Source organism: Platichthys flesus, chromosome 3 (assembly GCF_949316205.1).
Source record: "Platichthys flesus chromosome 3, fPlaFle2.1, whole genome shotgun sequence".
Lineage (NCBI taxonomy): Eukaryota > Metazoa > Chordata > Actinopteri > Pleuronectiformes > Pleuronectidae > Platichthys > Platichthys flesus.
This window is the reverse complement of record NC_084947.1, coordinates 4,830,220-4,856,709: the sequence shown is the minus strand read 5'-3', so window position 1 is coordinate 4,856,709 and position 26,490 is coordinate 4,830,220. Positions and strand designations below refer to the sequence as shown.

Sequence of the window (26,490 nt, the reverse complement as noted above, 5' to 3'; positions counted from 1 at the left end):
TTATTTATTTTATGTCTACCCTCAGGGATATAACGTCTGCCTGATGTTTTCCCTGGCAGCTGTTTCACCTGTAACGTCCAAACAGAGTGTCTGTGTGTGTCTCTGTGGTTCTATTAAACAAATGAGGTGTTGACACTGACAGTTGCCAACTGCTTCAAAAAGGTCTGTCGGTTTGTCTGATCTACCTTTACTGTACATACAGGCTCTATAAAGCGTCTTTTTTGTGTGGCTCAGGCCCAGAGACCCCCCCCCCCCCCGACAAGTTTGATCCTGTGTTATTTCAATTTTGAACCTAAACAACAACAAAGAGACACACAACAACCACAAGAAGAGGCAAAATGGCAGGATTAGGGTTTAAAGTCATTTTTGTGGAGTCAATCTCTTAATTGTCCGGGTCTGACATGTTCTGACATGTTCGGATCAAGGAGAATATTTCTGGAACTTCTAGAAGACAATACTAGTGTAGTGTTATTTAATTTCTTCAAAAGAAGTTAGCATTCGTATTTCTGTGTTATTCCCAATTAAAGGGGAGGCGGGACTCTGTCAAAACAAACAACTTCTGAGGCGACAGTCAAGTGACACAAGCTCACGTGTGTCCGCCAGCAGCAGTTTACCTGTGTGAAACTTCTCAGACTCCGTTCACAACCTCACTCGCTGGGAATCGACCTGTCCTTCTGCTGAGCCGGCAGACGGCCTGAGTGAGAATGGAAGCGAGTCGCTGTCAGCAGTTGTTTATCAGCGTAGAAGATCCTAACTGCTAACAGGCCGGTTCCCATGCTGTGTCAGGCTGTGATGCCCTGATGCAGGAGCGATGTGGGTCTTAGACACAAGCTCGGTTTACTTGAGCTTCTATTTGGGGAACTGTGATTGTTTTCATGTAAAGAAAACTCAAGCTAACTGCAAAGCCACAGCAGCAGTTAAATGTCTGTTTAATTGTTTAAAGGTAAAAATGTAAAGGTTATATTCAGGTAGCCGCTGCTCATCTGAGTGATTACAGACAGGTGTTATTTAGAGATTTCAAACTGGTGGATATAAGTTACATAATGGTACCATGAAATCAAGAAAGTTGAAAGAGTCTATTGACTGATATTCCTCTGGTTATTGTTTGTTTAAGTTAAATATTAGCAAGGAACTTTTCATATCTGATTTCTACTTCATCTTGCTTACTTCTAAATTGATCATTTTCTTTACCTGGGGGGTTTCTTCCCTCTTCTGGGGTGTACAAAAGTTGTTATAACTTTTTTGAAACTTTAAGATAAGTATTTTTCTTTAATGTATTTCATGGTTTATTATAAGTTGTCTCCCAACTAGGATAATAAACTTTAAGAGATGACCCACATCACCAAGAGCTAACAAACTGCACACCGATTAGCTGCATGTTGTCTGAACAGCAGCAACAACAACAACAATAATAACTGTTTTTATAGTTTGTAATAGTTTAGACACTTATTTAGCACAATGCTACATTAGCATTGAAATACACGCAGAGTAAAGCAGATTTATAACATTTATATTTACAGTGCATAGTGATTTGTTGGTTTGTTTGTTTGTTTGTTTGTTTGTTTGTGTACATAAACTCCCAAATGCTCAATTTACTTATTTATTATCTGGTCGTTCACTGTGTTAACACCAAACCTAACTTTAAAAAAAAAGACACAAAATGTTAATCGTTAACAATTAATAATTGCGACTAATTGCTGCACAAGAGATTCAGACTCATTAAGGAATGAATCACTCCTTCAAGAAAACAAAACCAACTTCCTCACTATCTCTTCATCAGGTGGTTCAGTATGTCTCTAATTGTGCAAGAGTGTGTTTGTTTTGTGTGCGTGTGTGTGTGTGTGTGTGCGCGTGTGCATGAGAGGAGAAGAACGCCCCTCGGCGCCGCGCACGGAGAAGCGCGCGTCCCTCCAGTCATTCCCAACTCGGGAACTGAAGTGACAACATCTCGAGCGTCACACGGACGCTTCACTTTCTCTGCGGATCCACCGGAGGATGAACTGAGACTTCACCGACTCCTTGTTATTTTTTTCTGCCGGAGCGGGGAGACACTCTATCGGATCTATGAAAAAAGCCACGTGGATTAGTGAAACCGTTTTAAACCAGAAGGAATGTATATGTTCTTGGTCAAACTAACTCTCCTGCTGCCGCTGATCGGACAAACACGAGGTGAGTGCGTCTCTCTCCTGGTCCGTGGGACTTTTCACTACATTCAAACCAGATGAGAGAATGTAGTTTTGATTTGATGAAGTTTTTATGAACAACAGGAAACTTTTTCTTTGTAAACTCATCCACTGAAACTCACTTCTTCCTCATGGTTATAAGTTATCCTGCAGGTTTTTCTCACTTTCTTCATAGTTTCAGGTCCAGAACTAACTCTAACCTCTACTGTGTACAAGTTTTAATACTTTTTCAAACTTATAACACACTCAGAACGAATGAATCTGTATCTGCAGTGTGGTTTGGTAGATAACTTGAGTTTCTTCTAGAATTCCATGCACCTGTTTGCATCTTGAACATCATGTTTTCTCCAGACCACTTCTTCTTCCTCTTCCTCTTCCTCTTCTTCTTCTTCTCTCTCCTGCAAACTGCATTGCCTCTCAGCCTCCAACTTCTTCTCAGCAGTGTGTAAAACGCATGCCTTTGCATTTTGCATCCAGAGCATCTATTTATTATTGCAGAGCCGTGCTGCTCCCACAAATGGTACATTCTTTGTTGGGGCAGCTGCAGGGAGAAGCACTCTGCTGCCAAACCAGAGTCGAACTCCCCCTGTTCACCGCAGAAAACTGCACGTCCCAGGTGGCAAGAGTCACACCTACACTTCACTTTTATGGAGTAAAACCGGTGCCACTTATTTGCCCCCTGAGAAAAACAAAAAACTTGGATGGTTCTGGCTGCAACCAACTTCACGTTGTTTTAATAACTTCCAACTGTAACTAAGTAGTGAATTTCAGATGTTTCAGGAAAAATTGGTCAGGTGTATTAAAACTCTCCCTCCACAGGCCTGAGATGCACAGAGTCGTGTTTGAACCAGGGGACATGTGAACTGACTCCAGATGGGAACGGAGAGTGCAAGTAAGTCCAACATCTGCATTTTTTTTTAAATGTAAAAAACAATGTGTGAAGGGGGGGTTTGGGCTGGGGGGGCGATTTGGAAATGTGGGATTTGTGGAATCAGAGATGACTCAGATTTTTTGGTTGACCTGTGAGGGCTCTAAAGGTGGAGTTCTCATACCAGTGCTGCTATTTCTGGGAGGCAAATGGTCAGAGAGCACAGACAGAGATGAGTGGACATTGATGAGGACTGGGGTCACTGTGTGTTTGTTTGTGTGTGTGTGTGTGTGTGTGTGTGACTGCCACAACACTCTCCCCTCTGCGGCCAAAACTCTCGCAGCCCTAAATCTTGTTTTTCTTTTCTTTCACGGAGCGACAGCTGGGGTTGCCAGAAGCTCGGCGACCATTGTTCTCCGCTGCGATTAATTCTGTGTGACTAATCTGGGTGAGGCTTCCCAGAGAGACCCTCAGACCCCGTCCTCCTACCCTCCGTCTCCACCCCCCCCCTCTCTCTCTCTCTCCCTCTCCTGGGATTTTGTCCCCTTCCTCAATGGCCCTCAGTCTCTCCCTCTCTCCCTCTCTCCCTCTCATTCCTCTGGACAGATGGCAGATGTTAGATGTTTTCTAACCTGAGACAAGTACCTCACTTTGTCTCTTGAGCTTTTCTTTTAATTTGGGTTTGATGTCTTGAGTTCACTTGTGAACCTGATCTGCTCCTGAACTCTATATGCTTTCCGAGCATCAACAGCACGTCTTTGTGCTTTGTGCTGTGGGTTGTGTGTCTGACTTGGCGTGAGCAGCACCAGCCAGAGTCCAGTGTCGTCTGCCAGTCGCTGACCGGCCGGTCGATTGGGCCGAGCCGGGGTCACACACAGCTTCAGGGCCTCGAGAACCAGGCAGCTCCCCCCCACCACCACCACCACCACCACCATGTCTTAATTTGGTCTGGTTGTGTTATTCACTCGTCAATTACTCCCCCCCTCCCACTCCCCCTCACCCCGCAACCTCACCTCCTCACTGTGCCACAAAGCCAGCATTGTGCTGCTGCACTGTCCTCCTCCTCAGACTTCTCCAATTAAACATGGAGATGGGCATCATTGTAAAGAAGGAAAAAAGTGGTTTGAGTGAGTGTGTGTGTGTGTGTGTGTGTGTGTGTGTGTGTCTGTCTGTGTGTGTGTGCGTCGTTTATACATTGCTTTCTTATTGTGTTATTGTCATTATGCTTCCAGCGGGCTGCAAACTCCTGAGAAAAAACACTTTAGGGTCATTAAGTTCACGATGGAAAACTTTCGTAGCAAAAACTCGTTGATAAGATTTACGGGAAAAATGTCAAATATTTGGGTATTTATTTTTGCCACTGTTTTGTATTTTATAGATAAGGTGAATAATTGATAAGCCAGAAGAATAATTAGCTGATTGATTAACTGTGAAAACAGAAACTCAGCATCATGTTATTGATTTTTGGCTCCGCTGATGTGGAACTGCTACATTCTTCCTCGTGTGTTTTGCCCTGATGGAGTTACTGCTAACTGCCGTCTCTGAGCGCGAACCCAAAACATACAGACGACATACCCCAAATAAAACAGTTACTGTTCCGCCTCACTCAATTGAACCGGATCTCTGTGAGGCTGTAACTGTCAAAAAGAAGTAGGTGATTTAAAGCAACTTCTTCTTTCTTGGTTCTAGTATTTATTTCAGCTTTTTATTAATTTCTATAAAAAAATGTTTTCCAGCCTCGGCTTTATAGAAAGATGGGCAACACATAACCCTCCCACTATCCAGAAATGAGGTCAAATTATCAAATTATTATCTTCAGACGATCTGTTAACATGGAGGAGGCAAGGGTTATTACTTATGCTGTCGCCAGCCACCGGGGGGCGATCAAGACGCTTTGGCTTCACTTTTGGGAGCTGTAATGTCGTCCATCTTTATATAAAGTCTTTGGTTGTCACAGTTATGTTAGATGACATATTCAATCTTTATTTAGTTGCTGTGAGGTCAATTTTAGCAGTTGCTGAGGGATTTTGGTGTTAAAGGGTCAAAGAGTCATTCCAGAAATCTAGTATTACTCTTGCTTAAAGTTGTGGAACTTGGAAATAGAAACAGAGAGAGCGAGAGAGAGAGAATGATCAAGTTCCCAGTATTAGCTAAGCTGAACCACTGGTCTCAAACCAAAGCCAAGTTAGCCCTGATGACACGGTCGGAGTGGTTTTCTCACACTGGACAAAGCTCTGTCCTCCAGAAACATAAAAATACATTATACAACAGTTTGACAGAGTCTGACTCGAACGTGATAATTCACTTGTGAACTGGAGCTGCAAAGTGAAGGTCACTTCTTCTCCGTGAACTTCCTGTAAACAGTCGTAGAGATTGACGACTTCCACGGCGAGTGCGTTGGCTCGGTCAGTGCAGCTGGTGGAGCAGCACATCTGGCTGCATCAGGACAAGCCCAGTGAGAAGTGATCACAAGCAGGTGGATCCTGTTTGAGGCTCAGAGGGTTGAAGTATCTCCTCAGACAGGAGTGTCTAAGGTCTGTCAGTGCAGTTGAGGGTTTATTATCGTTAGTTTGTGTGTTGAATGGTTTGTCTGATTGTTTTTTACGCAAAACCTGCTTGAAGGATGGACTATGGGTCAAGAAAGAACTATTTTTTTTGTGTGTATCTGGAGAAACCCAGGAAATTTGTTTTTCACTTTCTTTAATTCTGCGTTCATGTGGTGTTGCAACAACTCAGACAGTCGGGGAAGTTTTAGTACTTGAGTTGCCGGGGTTGCTGACGTCATCATAAACCAATAAGCATAATTTGATAATAAGCTGTACAAAGTATGATGGCAACTTATTAAATTTGACTCTTTGATCCTTTTTCTTTGCTGTTGGTTGTCATGCAAATATTGGAGAGAGGTTTCAAGGTATGGCTGTTACTGATGCATGAGTTGTGTGCAGTTTGGTGCAGATCCAAATAGAAATGTGGATCTGTTGTCATTCTGGTTAATATATCAGAGTATTACTGCGTTTCCGAAAAGCTTAGAGAAGTTTGTTTTGTTCTCCAGTCTCACTCCATGCATGACAGAATTATAAGCTGCTTCTCCTCCATCAAAAACCCACTCAAGTGTTGTGTTGAGTTTGTGTAAGTGGCGTTTCAGTTTTATTTAGTCTGACAGAGATGCCTCCTCGACATGCCATAGCATAAATACCCTCCGCTTCCCGTATCTGGCCCAGCCTGATCCCGACTGACTGGAGTTTATCTCCACGAGAGCCTCGAGGAGGCCTCTCATTTACTGCAGAGGCTTGGCAGCAGCGAGAGCCAATCCAGATCGGAGGAAAAATAACTCTCAAGAGGTTCCAGCGGCACGATTCTCTCTCCACCCGCAGGGACGAGGGACATCAGGCGGGCCGGTTCGGGAGCCAGGACGGACGCTGCAGAGAGATCACATGCTCTCATCATCAGATAGTTAGAGGAAACAGCACAACAGGTTTCTGACAGCCTGTTGATAGTAGAGCCACATGATGCTGCGTGAAACACACAGAATCATCAGGTGTATGCATCTCCACGTCTCTTACCTTGTCCCTTCTACTTTGTTTAAAAACATTATTTTTACTCATTAAATGTGTTCTCAAGCTTCCAGATTGCTTGATAAAACAATCCCGTCTTTCTCTCCGGAGCTTTCAGCTGCCTCTCACTGGCTTCAGCAGCAAACAGAGCTTGTTGTTGTTGACCCTAGCAGACCTTGAGTTTGGGGGGGGTGATGTTTTTAAACCGCTAATGCAAATGTCAAGAATTAAGTTTTATTCAAGAGTTCCTAGAAGTGCAAGGGATCAAATCACGAGAGCTACAGGAGTCGATCCAATAACCCAATTTGAAGCCATTCCCTTGCTTTGGGCATTTTGACATATTCTGGGACCACTTAGGTTAAAATGCTTCAGGTTTCAGGGGGACTGACAAACACTTGAAATCCTGTTGTCAGGCTTCTTTAAAGATTTGTGTGCGTTTGAGTGAGAGCAGCCTCAGGTAACGAGCGGTGGATAACTCCTCGCTGGTATGTGCAGCGGCGGCTACAATGTACATCCACTTCGGTGAAAGTGAGCCCTTGTCTCTCCGGCTCTGGGGATTCTTCAATGGCACCTCTGTCTTCTTCTGGTCAGATGAGTCCATCGTAACCCACCCCCCCAACTCCTCTTACACCTCCATTCATAGTCAGGAAGCAGCCTCAGAGCGGCCCGGGGGAAGAAAAGGTGCCCTATCTGATCATATCATCACACGACGAGAAACACACAGCGCTCGGCTTTTATATGGCCGCTGCCGCCCGTGTCGGGTTCCCTCTGGTATGAGTCCGGCCTGGTGAGAGGCACGATCGGCGGGTTCTGACCGTATGAAGCGACTCTGTGGTGGGGAAACTCATAGCGCCGGGAAACGGTGATACCCGAGCCGCTCTGGTTGGTATATGCCAAGAGAAATCACGTATACTTTGATTGCATTGAGGCTCCGTGTGTGTGAGTAACAAACCATAATCCTCATTTCTTTTCAGATTTTTTGTCCTCCAGTCAGACCACCTGTCTCTGGATTTTCAGTATAACAGCTAAGTAGGGACGTGCACTCGTCCACACAGCAGCGTGCTCCGTAATACCCATGATTACTTGTGGTTTCTGCCCATTCAGCTCCGCACAGCGACGCTCCGGCTCCGTCTGCCAGGTTTGCTCTCAGCCTTCAGTCGCTCTCGCTGCCTGACACACATTCAGTCGCAGGATATTTAGGAGAAGTGAGCGTGATGCCTCCGCAGTGAAATGGAGCAGCTTGTTCAGGATATCTGTTACACAGGGAGGAAAAAAAACGGCTTTTAAGGATTATAAAGTCCAACACTCATCCACACATGAAAACTTACTGTGTCTTGAGCCAAGGGTCAAGGGAACCAGTAATACTTTGCCACTTCGACATATACAGAGGTTGAGAGGAGAAAACTCAAATCTGAAGACTTAATACATACATATTTAGATTTAAGACTCATTAATGCACAAAGTTTACAGATTTGTATTTGTTCACATCTTCAGGGAGCTCATGGATGAAACAGACACAAACGAGCGGTACCCTGGGAAATCATAGGGGGGGGGGGGGGGGTTCAACGAGGAAGACATTTTAACAATGGTGGATAAACATCCCTCTTTCTTAAGAGGTACTTTATCGCTACCTCCTCCGATGCTGTTGTCAGAAATCTTCACCTCCTGCAGCAGTGTGCAGGCTGACATCATTTTAAACAGACAGATTTATTTTTCATGCATAAAGGCAGCACACATGAAACCTGTCAGGGATACAACTCCACCCATAAATCAGCTCCTAGACCACAGAAAGACGATGCTTCTGTAGCTACAAATCACATCAAATCTAAAACTGGCCTGATCCCGGTCTTGATTAAATGGCGCCTGGAGGATGAGGGGATGGGACGGTTTAGCTTCGCTCTGGCTCGGGCTCTGAAGTTGTTGCGGACAAGAACAACCCGAGGGTCCTGTTGTCAGTTACACCTCCAGACACCCGTAGAGCATTTAAGTGGTTCCCAGCCTCGCAAAGCAGGCACTGGCAGAAGTCATTAGGCTTCCTGTGACTCTCAGGACACACACACACACACACACACACACACACACACACTCTCTTGAGTGTTGATCCCTGGGGGAGCTGACTCTTTCCCATGGGCTGTGTCCATAATACACCCAAAGATACAGGGTCTCTAATGAAGGCTGCCAGATGTGGGCTGGCCAGGTCATCTCCCCTGTGCTATTAGAGAGGAAGGAAAAAGAAGGGATGGATGTAAGGAGAGAGAACGAGGGGCAGCGCCTCCCCTGTAATTTCTGCGGCCAGTGAGGATTCGGTGGTAACTTTGGTTTCGGTTCCACAACAAACAACAGCCCTGTTTTTGTGCCAGCTCTGGTTTTAACCAAAGAGCTATTTTTATTCCAGCGGAGTCACTCTGTGTGATGTGCAGCTGAATCCCAGCGCGCAGTTTCACTGTTGACTTTTCTGCACGAGTGATGTCTGAGTCTGTGTCAGTACGTCCATACGCTGCTGAGAGGAAAACACAAGAGAGGACAAATGGAAGAGAGGGAAGTGCAGAGGGACTTGGAAGAGAGAGCCCCCCTGGGCAATGCTTGTAAAACAGATCAGACGGGACTAAAGGGGACTTAGAGAACCAAACAGCCAGGAAATGAGAAGAGGTGGAGGGGAGAGAGGAGGCAGGAGGGGCGGGGGGGCGAGCAGCGGTACAAACATGCTCAATTCACACAGTTTGACTCCGGGTTTAAGGTCTTCATCACCAAGGAGAGGGAGATAATAAAACCACTTTAATGTTTGAAAGCCGTTTTCTAACATGATCTTTGGAAAATGTCCGGCATATTAGGTCCTGACATTTCCCCCAGAGTTTGCCTACAGTTCACGAGAGATCAGATCCGTTCTTAACAACAGGAAAGTGTCCAGAACGCTCAGACCTATAAATACACTGAAACAGAAATCACGTGTTGTTGACATCTCCGTCTGCGTCTTCTTTGTGCATCCTGAGATATTTTTATTCTTTTTGTTTTTGCAGATGTGCATCCGTCACAGAAACATCATCAACAAACCCACTCGCTTGCCATTAAGAACTTTTTAAAGCAAAACTTCAGGATAATCAAACATAAGCTGAAGAAAATAAGGCCTAAATTTGATTAAACTGGACTTTTCCCCTTAACTCGCAGTCTAAACACGGATCGTCTACTGCAATTTTTTCCCCCAAAAATGGTAAACAAGGTATTACCCTTAAATATTCCTAATTATGTCACGTACAGAAATGAAGCCTGACCCTGATTCTGTCTCCCACACGGCTTTATGCGTCTAAACAATTGAATAAATGAATAAATCTAATTCAATAAGCTTCTTAAAAAGCCACAGCAGAGTGAAGCCTGTGCAGCTACGAGTGCAGGTTTGTGTATTTGTACACAGTGCACGTGTAGCCCGCATATTACGTTCAGAGCCTCAGAGTGTGACCTCAGAGAGATGGCAGATGGCAGATTGGCCCGGCACCGAGGAAAGCCCCTTTTTTTTCAGAAGTGACGCCTGGCCCAGGGTCAGATGTCACCACAACATCTGCTGGAGGCTCGAGCCGCCGCCCCCCCCCCGGCCTTGTTGTGCATCCCATCAGTGTTGCAGACCTGTTGCCACGGGCTACTGTGGCAGCAATCGAATGGGGAGCCCGGGCACAGGAGTGAGCGTGGGGGGGGGTGACAATGGGGGCTTTTGGTGCGGGGATGACGGAGGAGATAATAACAGTATCGGCCTCACCACCGCGGATATAATTCCGCTGCTGTCCCTGCGGTCACACGATACCTCCCAAACACCTGATATTTGCTCAGCTTCTGATTTGGGCCCCCTCTCTTTTCATGTGTCTTCTTTATTTACCTTTCCAGCCGCTCGGCTTCACCTGCTGCCGTCCAGATTGTCCCGCTCGCCGGGGCCCGGGCAGATTTCTCTTGTTGGAGCAGCTGCGTTGCTCTGTTTGTTTTGAACACAAGCAAGACTCCATAAAAGAGACGTTGAGCATCTTTTGTCTCATCGCTCCCTTATTTTGAACGCTCCGAGCTCCCGTCGAGGCGGTTGAGCCCCCACGCCTGTGAAAACCACTCTGTGCCGAGCGTGTATTTGACGTGCTCTCGCCAAGTTAAAGAGCAAACTGTTAGCATTCTTTGCCCGGCGTGTGCTACAGTTGACTTGCCGCCTGCACCTCAGCCAGGGCGTGTGTTTGAGTAGTGCGTCCACGTGCACCGAGGGGGGGGTCGAGGGTAGGCTCTATCTGTTTGTCTTTCAGGCCCCGGTGTGAGACGCTGGGCTGGTCTCCTGCGGGGGAAGGTGCCGGTTTCAAAGCCGGAGCGGGTTTTTTCAGGGAGCCATAAAGTGAGGCTGCCAGCAAGCCTCTCTCCATTGAGGTTTCCTCGGGTTAGGAATCAGGACAGGAGAGTCTTTAGAGTAAACACCAAGATTCCTCATGAGCTTGCAGCCCCTGTCTCTCTCTCTCTCTCTCTCTCGCTCTCCCCCCAGAAAAACCCAACCAAACCAGTTCCCTTTCTTCCAGACTCCTTTTGTTTGCCCCATTACTTGTGTGTGTTTTTGATTTTAAAGCTTTTCTTTTGCCGTACGCGTTTTTGGCATCAAACATTGCCGACCGCTTGAAAGTTGCAGAGCAGCTTGGAGAAAAGTTTTTTTTATTTTTGGGGAGGGGGCGTGAGGGGTAGTCAGTTGAGACTTGTAAATCCTAAAGTCTTGCAATGAAAAGAAGTTGGAGATGTTTTTTTGGGGGGGATTGAGAGAAGGTGCACGGAGCGGAGCGGGCGGATGCCAGCGACCACGCCGCTTTGAACGGAGGAAGTGAAACCAATAATGAACGGGGGGGAATAAAAGGGGGGGAAATTCAGGGATGAACCACATGTAATGAAAGGAGATTTGAAGAAAGATTTCTTTTTGGGATATGGATAGAGGAAGAGAGAAAAGGGAGAGGAAAGAGGAGGTGTAACAGCTGAATACACCCGGCCTATGGTCAGCTCTGAATGGGGAGGAGAAACAATGGGCCCACTCATCCCTCTCTCTCTCTCTCTCTCTCTCTGTCTCTCTCTCTCTCTCTCTCTCTCTCTCTCTCTCTCTCGCTCTCTCTCTCGCTCTCTCTCTCTCTCTCTCTCTCTCTCTCTCCTCATTTCTTTACCATGAGAGGAAGCAGCCATTCACATACCAACGCTGGAAGAAATAAACAACAACTTAATATTTAGAAATGAAAGATCTCACATTTGAATTAGCAGTCGATAAATATGTTTTGCCTCCTCCAAACAGACTTTTAATTAGTTTCTAGACCACAGTCGAGTCAATGTCTCAAAAATAAAATAACGACTCTATAAATCACTAATTTTGATTAATTCCTACATTCAAAATCGTATTCTTGGGGGGTGTATATGTTCTCGGACAGTAGCAGGATGGGGTGCCCTGGAGAGGAAGGAGGCAGAATGGTGGGATAAGGGATGACGGAGGAGGGGAGGGGGGGGGGGTGGCTGGAGCAGCAGCTGCCGTCTCCTCATTAACATGCACACCTGCTCCCTGCGACCTTTTTCCAGCGAGTTCGTGTGGCGCCTCACGACCTCAACACCCGCCACTGCTGGGGCTTAACTGGACTGGCCTTCTAGCAGCCAGAGCCCCACTACTCCCCCCCACTCCAAACCACACACACACACACACACACACACACACACACACACACACACACACACACCAGTGTCCTCCCAACATAGACTATGGTTATTTGGAGAAGTTTGTGGCTGAATAACAAGTTTCAATTTAAAGATGCGTAAAAGTGAGTCTGCCACAGATATGTCGTCTCAGGCCCAGTGTTAAAAAAACACATCGAATTCAAATTAATTTAAATGCTAACTTTTCCCCTCTGGTTTGAATGATTGTTCAAAATAACTTTCAACAGCAGGAAGAGTTGGATCAGATCAGTAGTAAAATAATGTTTTATTTTAGTCTTTAAATCATGAACGCCAATAGAATCCCCTTTACAGTTTACTGTTTTACAGACATATATATATATATATATAATGTAATTGACCAGTTAATTGATTGGCTGATTAATTGATTGATTGATTATCAATCTGATACCATTATGTCAGTCCCTATATCGAATCTCCATTATTTAATATGATTAAAAGGCCTTAACTTCTTGTAGGTTTCCTCTCAGAACATTTACGGTATCAACACCTACTGTAGCTGTCTTTTGTGATAGGGAACATTATATTGGGCCACCGACTCTCTGCTCTGGACGCGGTGACATGCCACCATCACTCACTACTACTGTTTGTGCAGCGGGCAGCCGAGCATGTGATGTTGTCTTTTCCTTGCCACAGTCCCAAGGCCGTCTAATCCCCTGAGAGGGCGACCCTGTCTAAACACACGCCTGTCCCCACAGAGGGGCCACGGCTTGGCCCCCACTCACACACACACACACACACACACACACACACACAGACACACACTGGCTGGCCCCTCTGGGAATGTTTGGGGACCGGGTCCTGCCAGCCCCTCGGGGATAACAGACTTGTTGGCTCTGCTCAGGTATTTGAGAGCGACGGCGTGTTTTCAGGTCGGCTTTGATGTGGACAGGATGTTTTATGCACAATGTTGTTTCTGCACAAGAGTAAACGCACATCAGTATTCAAACAGAGCAGTTGATTGTGAAGTTTAGATATCCAGACAATCCCTGTGTCATTTTCCTCTGTGCAGGAATTTCGCTTTGACAGATCTTTCATGTTTCCTGACAGAGGTTGTTCCACCAGTCTGACGCTGCTCTGATTCCTCTCCGGGGAGGGAAGAATAACGAGCATTGAGTTGGGGGCACGGTGCTTCATAAGTTGCCATAATGTTGGCTCGCAGCTCAAACGCTGTGGTATAGCTGGGGCCTTGTCCTCGGGATGAATGAGTGCTGACAAAAGGGTTGAGGCGAGCACATTTCAGCGCTGAGAGCCGCTGCCATGATGCCTGCTTCTCTCCTGTCTCTACTTTTACCGAGAACAGATTAGGAAGAAGAATTCCACATACCAAAGACTTTTTTTCTGTTCATGTCTCCAGTGGTATTGAGTAGATTCTTTGTATTTGTAATGCCCGCGCCTCTCGGCCACCCAGCGCTGCTGACAACGGGACTGAACCTCTGAAGGTGATGAAAACAGGAATGTGGTGGAGAGGGTGGAGCTCAATGCCTTTGTGGTAATGCCCGAAATTACAATTAAGGAAGTTGTGTTTTCTTCGGCGTTTGTTTGTTTGCCTCTTAGTCAGTAGGATTAAACTTAGAAAACTACCCGGAGTGATTTTCATGAAACTTGGTCGATGGATGCGTCGGGAAAGAACCCAGTACATTTTTGTGCAGATCTTTTTATTCACTTTTTTTTTAACATTGCAAATTAAGGTGTTTCACCCAGGGAACAATTCATGGACCTAGATAATAAAGAACACATATTAAGGGGACTATTATCTGTGATTATGTACAATTTGGTTCCAGATTTCCTATTTTAATATACTTCTAAGTTGTATAGTTATAAAAAAAGTTAAATTTTGGTATGAATAAGCAAACTTTTACACCTAAAATCTGTCAACTTTTTAATTGAAATTGAAAAAACTGAGAAAATCATCATTTTAAGAAGCTGGAAGAGTGAAATAATCAAAAATGAGATATTACTTAATCAATAAATTGAATATGATGTGAAAGTTAAGTAGTAAACTTCTACTCTGCCTGTTTGTGAGAGACTGTGTCGACTTCTGTGTGTGTGTTGGTGTGTAAAAGAAGCTGCACACTGTAGGTATGTGTGTCTGCCTGCTGTGTGTGTGGCCCCTCTGTTGAGCCGTGCGTATCCTCAGGGGACGCTTTCAGCTCCTCTCATTGTAATTGTAAATGTGCGACTGTGTCTCTCTGATCTGCAGCCTCTGGTGTGTGTGTGTGTGTGTGTGTGTGTCAGTGTGTGTGTGTCAGTGTGTGTGTGTGTGTGTGTGTGTGTGTGTGTCTGGGAACTTGTCCAGTGGATGTTTGTGACACACACAACCTGTGAGAAACCTCTCAGTAGTTTGTGCGCCCCCCCCCCCCCTCTCCTCCCTCTGTTCAGATCACTGTTTTACAGCCTCACACACATTGTTAGTGGGGGGTGGGGGGGGGGGGGTGGGGGGGGGGGGGTCCCGTTCAGAGCACAGTTTCTCGTGTCCGTGTTTCCGTGTTGTACCAGCCGCAGGGCAGAGCGGGGCCATGGTCTAACAGGAAACAGATAGTTAGGACCAGGCAGCGGATTGATGAGCACAGTAAGAGCACGAAGGGACTGACCTGTTGTCTTAACCTCTGCTGGGCAGAGAAAGATGACATCAGTGAAACTATAGGACCAGACTCTTTGTAATGCTAATTTTAAATGAGATTCATAATGAAAGAAAGGACGTTTATTGTTCGACTCATACATCTTGCAGAAAAGATGTTTTTTTATTAACTTGTAAATTGCTGTTCGTGCTCTTTTGTTCGGTGATCACGTTTTTCAAAGGCGTAACAAGATTTTCTGAAATATTGTTATGACCCAGACCCCGGAATAGTGCTGGACAATAAATTGAGTTGAGCAGATTACAGACGATGTGATTATCCGTCTGATCTCAGTTCAGTCCCATCGCAGCCAAAACATAGGATCAACACAGAATCCACTTCAGTCCAGTACTTAAAACAGTTTTACTGAAATGAATCTGGACCAATCTGGTAAAAATATGCAAGAGTAAAAAAGGAAATGTGATATAGTCAAAATAGTTAAGTTTTGTGAATCAACAACTAATCAAAATAGGTAAATAAAAGCATGTTTATAAGAAGCTATAAAGATTGACCAGCTGTCAGTTTTTACAGATGTTTAACTGTGTATGTCATTTCTCTTAAAATAAGTACAACATTTAAGTATCAAGGTATTGAATAAGGGACAACTTCTCTTCTTTCAATCTTAAACTCAGACAGGAACAAAAACCGTCTCTAACTCACCGCGCTTGTCTTTTTCCCAGGTGCCGGGACGGGTACACAGGAAGCCGCTGCCAGTCTCCTGACCCGTGCGCCGCCTCGCCATGTTCCAACGGCGGCTCCTGTCGTGCCATCCCCAGGGGGAGCACGGTGGACTTCACCTGCTCCTGCACACCGTTCTTCTCCGGCAAGACCTGCAAGCAGGACGTGAACGAGTGCGACGCGGCCCCGTCGCCCTGCAGGAACGGCGGCGTGTGCGTCAACGAGGTCGGCGGCTACAGATGCAAGTGTCCGCAGGAGTTCATGGGCCGGCACTGCGAGAGCCGCTACCTGCCGTGCAGCCCGTCGCCCTGCCACAACGGAGGCACCTGCATCCAGAAGGGAGACACCAGCTACGAGTGCTCCTGCGTGCCAGGTACAGACACCGTCTACATCCGTGTGTAATTCATAAAACAAGGAAATTAGCTGTACAGTTTTTAGTTTTGGGGGAAAAAAATAATTCCAACATATTTGTCTATTTGATCAACTTTATACATTTATACACCTTTTCTTGAACAGTCACATGCTCCTCTTGATTTAACGTGAAGTCGCTCATCTCTAAATACTCTGACTTCTCTGGAGATGAATTTAAATGTCAGGGTCTGGTTATTGCTGGTTGAGAGGTGATGTCATCTAAGGCTGGGCTGCTCCAGCTCATGTTGTGTCCTGTGTTTCTGTGTGTGTGAGTGTGTGTGGACGTGAACATTTGTGTGTGTGTGTGTGTGTGTGTGTGTGAACAAGGCAGAGCAGGAAGGCTTCAGGGTTTATCATAAGGAAATGGTCAAAGGACAACATCCTTTTCACATGGTGGCGTGGTTGAGTTCTGCTCTCCAGCTCGAGTCTCATCCCGCTTCATGTAATGTGTGTAAAGTGTCTAAGTTTCCATCCCATCTCTCACCAGTGTACACATCAAGCTGTTTGTTGATGTCTCATGAAGCTCAATGACACTTTAACTACATAGTCACCGTCTGGAGGAGCGTCAGGGAGAACTTGAAACAATAAAGCTCGAATTTCATTTGAGGAATATTTGTACATATAGTTAAGGTGATTTTCAAGAAGTCTTTAAATTCATTTGAAATGTATGCAACATGATATATTTTTGAATATTTTTTTGCTTTATAAGCTTCTGGAACATCCATTTAATCTTGAAGTAAACCAGCAATTATTGAGGAAATCACCATTAAGTTCCTCATTAAGTCTACGACATGTTTTAAATTTCCGGCCACTGGTCCAGTCCAGTGGTTTCCTCTTGAGTAACTGTAAAACACAGTGGATGTTATTATCTGCCACGTCTGCCACAGACCTCGAGAGGCGACAGCTGCCTCCTGTCTGCTGGCAGGAAAAAGACAGTTGACCACATTTAACTGTAGAGAAGTTTCGCTCCCTTTGTTATGATGCGACAACGTTGAGACGAGTAACTGAAGCTCCCACCAGTAGAAGTCACTCAGGAGAGGTGACTAAAATGGAGTCTTTAATTTGTTTAATTCAGGTTTCACTGGGAAAAACTGCAGCTACAACATCGACGACTGCCCCAATCACCGGTGTGACAATGGAGGGATGTGTGTGGACGGAGTCAACACCTACAACTGCCAGTGTAAACCGGAATTCACAGGTTTGTACAGAAGTGTGTTTCAGTACAACACGGGATTCCTATATAGCGAACATGTGTCAGGGAAACCATACGGCATCATGGGACATCGACCATCTGTAATCCTCTGACCCCCCCTCAGGTCAGCTCTGCACCGATGACGTGGACGAGTGCCAGCTCATGCCCAACGCCTGCCAGAACGGCGGCACGTGCCACAACATCCACGGCAGCTACCAGTGTGTGTGTGTCAACGGCTGGACCGGGGACGACTGCAGCGAGAACATCGACGACTGTGCCAGCGCCGCCTGCAACGCCGGCTCCACCTGCCACGACCGCGTGGCCTCCTTCTTATGCGAATGCCTGCCTGGCCGCACAGGTACAGCAGGGTTCATTCACCTCTGAGGGGGGTTTTCCTACGAGCTCAGATTTTGCTGTCGTTGACTTAATGACGTTTTAATTGCGGCGTGTGATGAACGAGGAAGTCAAAGATTGAAACGAGCTCAAATGAAAGGCTGTAAAGTCGAACCCAGAGAACGTGACATTCAAATAAATGCTGATGTTTGGTTTCTCCTGTGGTTTTGGAGTCTTAAACCAAACTAAACCCGTGCTGGTTGACAGGAGTGTGTTTCCTGCAGTTTGCAGATGTATCATTTCTTTACTCACTCGCACTAATTCGATGACAATCCATTATTTAGTTTGACTTGAGTTTTCCTTAAGCACCAGCTGTCGGTCATTAAAGCGTTTCAGATCCCCGTCTTCCTGTCGCGGCAGCTTCTTGTTTTATGGCCTTACAGCCCTGTGACTTTAATCGTTAACCAGACACGACCAGTTTGAGTCATCGGCCGTCTGGATCTTAAGTTATCAGAGAAACAAGCTGAGCAAACAGCGTCTCCTGATGTCCTGTGTCCACAGAAAGGCTTAGGGAGATGATGATAAACAGGAGGGGCTTAAAATAACAGGTGTGAAAGGAGCCCCTGGTCCAGACTATTGGTCCAGACCTCATGAGGCGGTCCTGGTCCAGATCCAACAAACCATAGTTTGGTCTGTTACCAGAGTGAAAACATTGTTTAAGTTGAGATGACGTTGAACAAGAGAAGTAGTTTGTAGTTTTCGCCTATGATGATAGTGAATTAATATTATAAAATATATGAAAAGTGGTTATAACATTGGACTGGGGTTCTCATTTTCTCTATTCAAATGGAAAGTTTTTTCTACACGCTTGAAAACGCCTGAAACTGTGTTGGACTCACATCAGATTTATCTGTCAGCGAAAACAAATGTGCAGCGCTGACAATTAAGAAATAGAAGTTTAAACTTGACTGAGACACAGGTTTATGGGATTCAGGATAATTGCAGTTCATAAAACAGGGAATCCTGAGCTGACAGTCCTGAGTTCAGTGGAAGAATCATGAACTCCACCGTCTGCTCCCTGCACCAGGTTTGCTGTGCCAGCTGGACGACGCCTGCATCAGCAACCCGTGTCAGAAGGGCTCCAACTGCGACACAAACCCCGTCAATGGAAATCACTTCTGTACCTGCCCCTCGGGATACTTCGGGGCTTCCTGCGACCAGGATGACAACGAGTGTGCTCTGGGTACGGCTCTCACTCCCTCACCTGCCAAACCTCTGTCTGTTGCAACTGCACTGATGAGTCAAATCAGATTTAGACAGTTTAACTCTATAAATCACGAAAGCTCACACTTATCTGTAATCATGGGATTTTCTGGAAGCCCTGATTGTACCTGTAATGTTTTGAATTTGTCCTGAACCAGGCTCCAACCCGTGTGAGCACGCGGGGAAGTGCATCAACACAAAGGGCTCGTTCGAGTGCAAGTGCCAGCAGGGCTACATGGGGCCGCGCTGCGAGCTGGACATCAACGAGTGCATGTCCAACCCGTGCATGAATGAGGCCACGTGCCTTGACCAGATAGGAGACTTCCACTGCATCTGCATGCCAGGTGAGAGACCCACGAGGTTTCATCTTCACCTGTGGAACCAGGAGAAAATTTGTGATTTCTTGCCATCTTGTGATTCATTTAAATTTAGTTTTCATGTCACCAAATTGCAGAGATTCAGAAAACAACTCTCATAGAATCAAACGCAGCCTTTTTATTCACCAGTTTTCAAACTCTCCTTCTAGGTGAATCTGTTCCTTTTCAGTCTCTGTGGCTTTAGCGAGGTTCTACTTTCCCTGTAATTTACGTTTGGGGTAAATACTCTGACCACTTGGCACCAAACAGGACAGATGTAGAATTCAACCTCTTTCTCTTCCTTTTTCTCATCCTCCTATTCATCTAGCGCTGAAGTTATTCGGTTATTTACAATTTAAGTTAAATTTCCAATCAATTTCACTTCTGAACAGTTTATTATCTGTACTTTGTTTTAATTGTTGTTCCCTCCAAGTTTTTAAAGATGTAGCTGCATCTCTTGTGTGAATGAAACTGATGATCTTTGCGATTTTCATGAATTTGTTTGTGTCGATAAGTCAATTAACTAAGACAATGATTATTAATTGCAGTTATTCTCCGACTCACATAGCCACAGTGTGTAATGTAGGTCCAGTACAGAGGCATGTTACAGCGGTGTGAAACAGAATCTCACTGTGTATCTCTCTGTCTCACCGATCCATCCCCCCCCCCCCCCCCCCCCCCCCCCCCCCCCCCCGGTCCTCCCTTGCTAATTGGCCAGGCTACGCGGGGAACTTCTGCGAGATCGATTCGGACGAGTGCGCCAACAGCCCCTGCCTGAACAACGGCAAGTGTATCGACAAGATCAACTCCTTCGACTGCCAGTGCCCCACAGGTGAGGCTGCCGTGCCGCTGCACAGGAGGGAGGAGGGGGGAGAAGATGCTCTCTCTCTCTCTCTCTCTCTCTCATTCAAACACACACTCACACACACACACACACACTTACACAAACACACAAACAGCTCTCTGGACGGGCACAAATCCCAGCCCTGAGGCAGGCTTACCCAGGCCCGGGTAGCCCCGAACGAACGCAGCAGTCGAGGTGGAGAGAGGGAAAAAAAGAAGCGATCTATAGGGAAGGACTTGAGGGAAGTTTGAACTTTTTAAACAAGTTTCTCATCCTCGGTACAAACTGATGACTGAGCAGAAACTTGTGGATCCGAACGAGACTAAAATTAGCAGGCAGAGCTGCGGCAAGGCTTCATTAAATATCGCTCTCTGTGTCGTGGTGGGGAGCGAGGTTGTCGTTTGGTTTATTTTGAGGGGAGGAAGTTGTGTTGCTGCAGAAATGCCAGAGGCGTTACAGTAGTTGGACCGATGTTTTGTTCTGGGGTGAAGGAATGCAACTATTGAGAGACAAAAGAGAAAAAGGGAGAAAAAGAAAGGAACGTTCTTCAGATGTTGTTTTGAATTCTTTCACTGGGATCATTGATGTGGAAGTAATTTCTTTCTTATTCTGGGATGGAAAATAGCGAAGCTCCGAGTCGGGCGGATCAAAGACGGCCGGGGTGGAGAAAGGCAGGAGTCCCCCTGTTGAGAGAGAGAAGAAGAGAGGAAGGAGGGAAAAATGGAAAGAGAGAAAGGAAAAGAAAGAAAGACATCCCGACGAGGAAGCTTTTGAATTAATAGAGAGAGAGCGGGGGGGTACAAGAGTGAACACAAGAGCTTAACGCCTACGAGAACCCCGGGTGACATTGAGAGCGGGTTATGTGAGGAAGCAGCACTAAGTGGTGGCGGTGAAAGTGTTTTTGGGGGGGGGACGGGAGGGGGGGGGGGTTTGAGACGCAGGGACCGTTATGCCGAAACAGGAAAGGGGGGGCCAAAGGAGGAGGGGGGAGGGGCTTTAACCGCTCTGCTTGAGATGTAAATTTGTCCCCGGGGGCGAGGAGGGTCCCCTCTTTTCATTTCTGTACATGGAATAGCCATGGAAACCCCACTGAGCGCCATTGAAATGTCTGATTCCAACAGTCTGCGGATAAATCCCTCTTTGGCGGCTGAGGTGCACGGTGCATGTGTGCGCGCCCCCTTCCGTGCACGGCCACATTTCAGCTTCAACTTTTGAATGTTTATGCATATGTGTGCATCAGGGTAAGAAAATCCCGCTCAAGCTTCTTTTGATTTCCCTGAGGAGGATTTCATGTGCCTGTGAAGAAGCTGAATATTTGCATCGTGTCCTGGCAGATAAACACTCACTTTGTGTCGCTGGGGTTTGTTCCAGTTTATTTATTTTTTCCCGCTGCTTGAAAAGTGGCTCTCATGTGTTTGAACCTCTCGGTGTGCAAACAGCTCATGTTCTGCTTTTAGTCTCATGAAGTTTCTTCTTTATTGGCTGTTCGGCTTGTTGTTGATGGCAGACTTCATCCACGGTACTCAGGAGTTTTAGAACAGCTAGAGTGGAGAGCGCTGTTGGCCTGGTTTGAGTTTGAAATCTCCACGGCTGCGTTGTGGTCTGGACGCGGAGGCATTCAGGAATGAGGAGACATTTCCAATAAGTCTTATTAAAAGGCACTGAAACAAAAGAAATATGAAAAGACTGTTGTTTAAGATACAAGTGCAGTTTTACATTATTAGTTCAATTATCACTTTTTAATCACCAGGCAAGTTGACAACCCAAAATGTGTCTTTATTAATAACTTAAACATGATCTTTAAAGCCTTAGTACATTTTACATCTACTAATTTTTCCGAGGCCCCTGATCTATTCTTCACGGTCCTCATCTCTTGTCTGTGCTCAGGACCAAGTCTGACTGGTTCTAGCAAAGTCCTCTGGGAAAACTCTGCTCGCCGCCAGCCACACAAATACTTCCTCGCTGGATTAGCCGCTGTCTGCCTTTTTTTTTTTTAAGCCTAAACCACCTGCGTCTTCCTGCTGCGAGCTGGGGAGGGGGGGCAGTGGAACTTTATAGCTTCATCAAGCCACAACATCCCACTCGTCTCGTGGACTGTACCATCGTGTGACAGAGGGGACATGAGAGGAGAATATCTGAGATGAGCTAAGAAAATATAAAAACAAAAAGGGAGAAAGCCTGCTGGTGGATTTTGAATGACGAGGAGTTTGAATAGTGGAGGGTCAAAGGTCAAGCTGGCTCTTTGTAAGAGACGACCCCGGAGTGGAGGGGGTTGTCGAGTGGGGCTGAAAGTAAGACGGGAGAATGCACATTGTGATGGAAAAGTTTCAGAGGACAAAGGAGGCAACCGGCTCAGTCGGGCTCAGATGAGGCGTTGGGCGCACAGGCCCGCCTTTGTCTCGCGCCCCTCGGTCAGGAGGCCTCGCAACTTTCATTCTTTCCTTATCCCCCCCCCCCCCCCCCCCCTGTCTCCCGACGAGCCAGTCCCCCCCCACCCCACACTCTCCCTTCTCCTTTTAGAGCTGAAAAGAGGAGACGGGGAAAATAGAGAGTGTATAGTGTTTAGCTCTCGTTAATTAACATGCAGATTTCTGATTCGTCGAGAGCCCTTATAGCCTGGGCGCTGGATTCTGAGCGGGACTGGTTTGAAGTGCTGAGAACACAGTAGCCATGTCTGTACACACACACCCACACACACACACACACACACACAGACACACACACGCACACACATTGGCACAATAAAACCCACTTGTTGTTTTTTCAGGCTTCACTGGGAACCTCTGCCAGATAGACATCGACGAGTGTGCCAGCACGCCCTGCAAAAATGGCGCCAAGTGCACAGACGGGCCCGACAAGTACACCTGCGAGTGCACTGAAGGTAAACGAGTTCTAACAAAAGCTTAAAAGGTTCAACAAATCCTGGATTTACAGAGTATACAACTGTTAGTAGTTGGAAAGTGTAAAGTTTTGGCACAGGAGGCCAAGATTCAAGCCTGTGAAATATACAGAAGTTCAATTGGAACCCTCTCTCTTTTGACAGGTTACTCCGGGAGACACTGTGAGACGGACATCGACGAGTGCCACTCGAACCCCTGCCACTACGGCAGCTGCGTCGACGGCCTGGCTTCCTTCAGCTGCAACTGCAGACCCGGATACACGGGCCGGCTGTGCGAGACCAACATCAACGAGTGCCTGAGCCAGCCGTGCAGGAACGGAGGCACCTGCCAGGACCAGGAGAACTCGTACATCTGCAGCTGCCCCAAGGGAACCACAGGTAAACACACCACACACACACACATGGGGAACTAAAAGAATCTCCAGGTGGACTTCTTTATGAAATCTTAAGGTAATCAATGCCAATTTTCTTCCAGGAATCAACTGTGAAATCAACATAGACGACTGCAAGAGCAACCCCTGTGACTACGGGACCTGCATCGACAAGATCAATGGCTACGAGTGTGCATGTGAACCAGGCTACTCCGGTAAGCAACTCGAACATTTGCTGAAATCACAACAGTAGAAATGAGGATTACATTCAAACAATTACAAGGGAGCATGTTCCTCGAGGTCTGGCCGGAGCAGTGCGGCCCTGACGGGGAGGGAGGGAGACAGATGGCGAGCGAGTGAGCACGCTCCTCTGAGGCTCGACCGGTGTCGCCTTCCCGCTCCACCCTGTCCCCGACCTGCTGCTGTTAGGACACGCAAGATGCCCTCGCACACAAAGCGCGGACACACACACACACACACACACAAACACACACACTCTCTCTCTGGCGAACACTGTCACCGGAGATTTGAGCCAGAGAAAAGATTGCCTGAAAGATTCCTGAAAGTTGAGCTTTTAAAAGCTTGGAAGCCGGGCCCCTGCTTTAAAGCCTGATGGGCCGCCTTTATGTTATGCGCGGCACCGGGCTGAATGGCGTCAGTGCCTCAAGTGGCCGACAAAGAGGGGCTTAAAACCCCCTCATGTTTCTGGGAATCGATACATCACCTGCTCTGAGATATAGACTTCATTGTGTGGGCGGCTTCGTCTGTTGTGTTGTGTATTTAATAATAAAAGGTATCGGCGTAATTTCAAAGCCACCTCACCTGGCCTCGACAGCAATAAAGACGATGAAGAGGGAATAACCTCTCTTCTTCCTCCAGGCACCATGTGTAACATCAACATCGACGAGTGCGCCATCAACCCCTGCCACAACGGAGGCACCTGCATCGACGGCATCAACGGCTTCACCTGCGCGTGTCCGGAGGGCTACCACGACACCACCTGCTTCTCCCAGGTCAACGAGTGTCTCAGCAACCCGTGCATCCACGGCCACTGCGACGACAAGATCAACGGGTGAGCACGTCCGTGAACCGGGGCAGTGAGAGAGTCGAGTGTCCAGAGGTGGTTCTAACCGGTTTTCAGCCCTAAGGCCAAAACCCAAGGTTACCAGTGGGTGGCAGTTTATTCTAACGGTTATTAGAGCAGGTGATAAATGAAAGGTTCAGTATGTAAGATTAAGGTTAGAGGGTTAATTAAATATCCCCAAAGATCACCATTTCATTTATATCAATAGCTACCTGATCTAAGAAGATAAAGAATCTTCCACTTTCATTTTCAGTACTTGATAGTTTGGCAGTTTGGTGCAGACGCCACAAATATGCAACGATAATAATTTCCAACCTCCCCCCCCCCCCCCCGTCAGCTATAAGTGCCTGTGTGATCCCGGCTGGAGCGGCAAGAACTGTGACATCAACAACAACGAGTGTGAATCCAACCCGTGCATGAATGGAGGCACCTGCAAGGACATGACCAGCGGATACGTGTGCACCTGTCGCGTGGGCTTCACCGGTCAGTACCCATATGTGTGTGTGTGTGTGTGTGTGTGTGTGGGGGTCTGTGTGTGTCGGCGTGTTGGCTTGTGTCATGTGTTCATCATCCAAACCACACTTCCCCTCCGCCAAAACCACTTGACTGTTGACCTTCATCTTAAATTGAAGTGTGTGGGTAATAAATTCTGTCCCCGGCTGCGACCACAGGGCCCAACTGCCAGACCAACATCAACGAGTGCGCCTCCAACCCCTGCCTCAACCAGGGGACCTGCATCGACGACGTGGCCGGCTACAAGTGCAACTGCGTCCTGCCTTACACGGGTATGACAATATTATCGCAAATCGTTGATATGCTTGTGTGCTGACCTGGTGCTCAGGCATTTCCTCACTAGCGTCGGGAGGGGGTGGGGGAAGTTTCCACGGCATGTGTACTTTAAGTTAAAGAGCAGAAGAAGGATTCGGAGCAAATAACTGTCGAGTAAAGTTCAGCGGCAAGACTTCCTCGGTGCACCAGCGTCCTCGATGAGAGATCAGGAAAATATTTTCATGTCATCTCAGCTATTATTTGAAAAAACAGATAATAATGGAAAGGATCAGGGCAAGAATTTTCTTTGTATTTGTTGAGTCGTCTTTTCGGAAAAAATCTGCAGGTCCCTTTACTTGTGCCGCGGGGGGGGGGGGGGGTGGGGGGGTTGGGGTGGGAACGGAGTGCTTGACACATTTCCTGTTTGCCTGCTTCCTGTCTCACAGAAAAGCAAATGGCTTCACAATGGGCGGAAACTGGAGCCGGCTTCCTGTACGAGCCGATCGTGTGGAAACAGATAGAGAAACGTCTCCGCAGGCCTCTAACACTAACAGAACCTGGCTAGAATCTCCTGATAGCACTGACTGAAAGATGATTCTGTGTCCGTTTGGGTTGGGTTATCTCCAAGTTCATGACTCCTACATGATACCGCACGGTGGCCCTTAAGGCTGTTATTGATTTCAAATGAAGCTCTGCTGTAATATGAGTGGTTTGTCTGTTGATGTGTTGCAGGAGAGAACTGTGAAACCCTGATGGCCCCCTGCAGCTCCAAGCCCTGCAAGCATGGAGGGATGTGTCAGGAGTCTGAGGACTATCAGAGCTTCTCGTGTGTCTGTCCTGAAGGATGGCAAGGTAGACATGACATCTCCCTCCACAAGGGCCCCACATGAATCAAGCTGCACCAATTTCATTCACTGATATCAGTCTTCTAAATAAACCTGTTTTTCATCAAGACCAATGAATGAATCTCGGGGAAATTTGTGGAAAATTTGCAATATTGAGGAAAATTCAATAAATTCCTGGATCTTACGGGTTTCCAAAATTGAATGAATTCTTTCTTGGTTCATTGTATAACCAGGTTTCCTCAGTAGAACCTCTGCCAAGGCACAACATTCTCTTATGAAACCACATTTATATTCACTAGATTTAGATTTTTCATTTGGATCTGCTCTACGGTGTTGAAAAGTTGAAAAACGCCCTCACAAGGAAGTGGAATAAAAATTCCTGGATCCGCTCTGTGATCCTGGCTCACACCAAAATATAATGGATTTTTCCTTTGGGTCAGGTCACACAGATTTGACCAGCACCTGACCTGAACTATACGAGAAATGAAACTTTCCCATTTGTATAGAGTAA

General features: G+C 46.6%; 1 protein-coding gene across 2 annotated transcripts in view; it reads left to right on the top strand.

The window, feature by feature from the left end:
* The first annotated feature begins 1,932 nt into the window (after window positions 1-1,932).
* The window catches only part of LOC133938242 (neurogenic locus notch homolog protein 1-like), a 38,902-nt gene continuing 14,344 nt past the window's right edge, over window positions 1,933-26,490 (top strand). For both annotated transcript variants that reach the window (XM_062381471.1, XM_062381470.1), the window contains exons 1-15: window positions 1,933-2,169; window positions 3,003-3,075; window positions 15,616-15,986; window positions 17,100-17,222; window positions 17,341-17,574; window positions 18,637-18,792; window positions 18,971-19,156; window positions 19,887-20,000; window positions 22,780-22,893; window positions 23,056-23,289; window positions 23,387-23,497; window positions 24,162-24,354; window positions 24,704-24,849; window positions 25,038-25,151; window positions 25,867-25,986. In XM_062381471.1, the coding sequence (XP_062237455.1) occupies window positions 2,112-2,169; window positions 3,003-3,075; window positions 15,616-15,986; window positions 17,100-17,222; window positions 17,341-17,574; window positions 18,637-18,792; window positions 18,971-19,156; window positions 19,887-20,000; window positions 22,780-22,893; window positions 23,056-23,289; window positions 23,387-23,497; window positions 24,162-24,354; window positions 24,704-24,849; window positions 25,038-25,151; window positions 25,867-25,986 (2,347 nt within the window). In that variant the 5' untranslated portion in view covers window positions 1,933-2,111. The remainder of the gene's footprint in view (window positions 2,170-3,002; window positions 3,076-15,615; window positions 15,987-17,099; window positions 17,223-17,340; window positions 17,575-18,636; window positions 18,793-18,970; window positions 19,157-19,886; window positions 20,001-22,779; window positions 22,894-23,055; window positions 23,290-23,386; window positions 23,498-24,161; window positions 24,355-24,703; window positions 24,850-25,037; window positions 25,152-25,866; window positions 25,987-26,490) is intronic.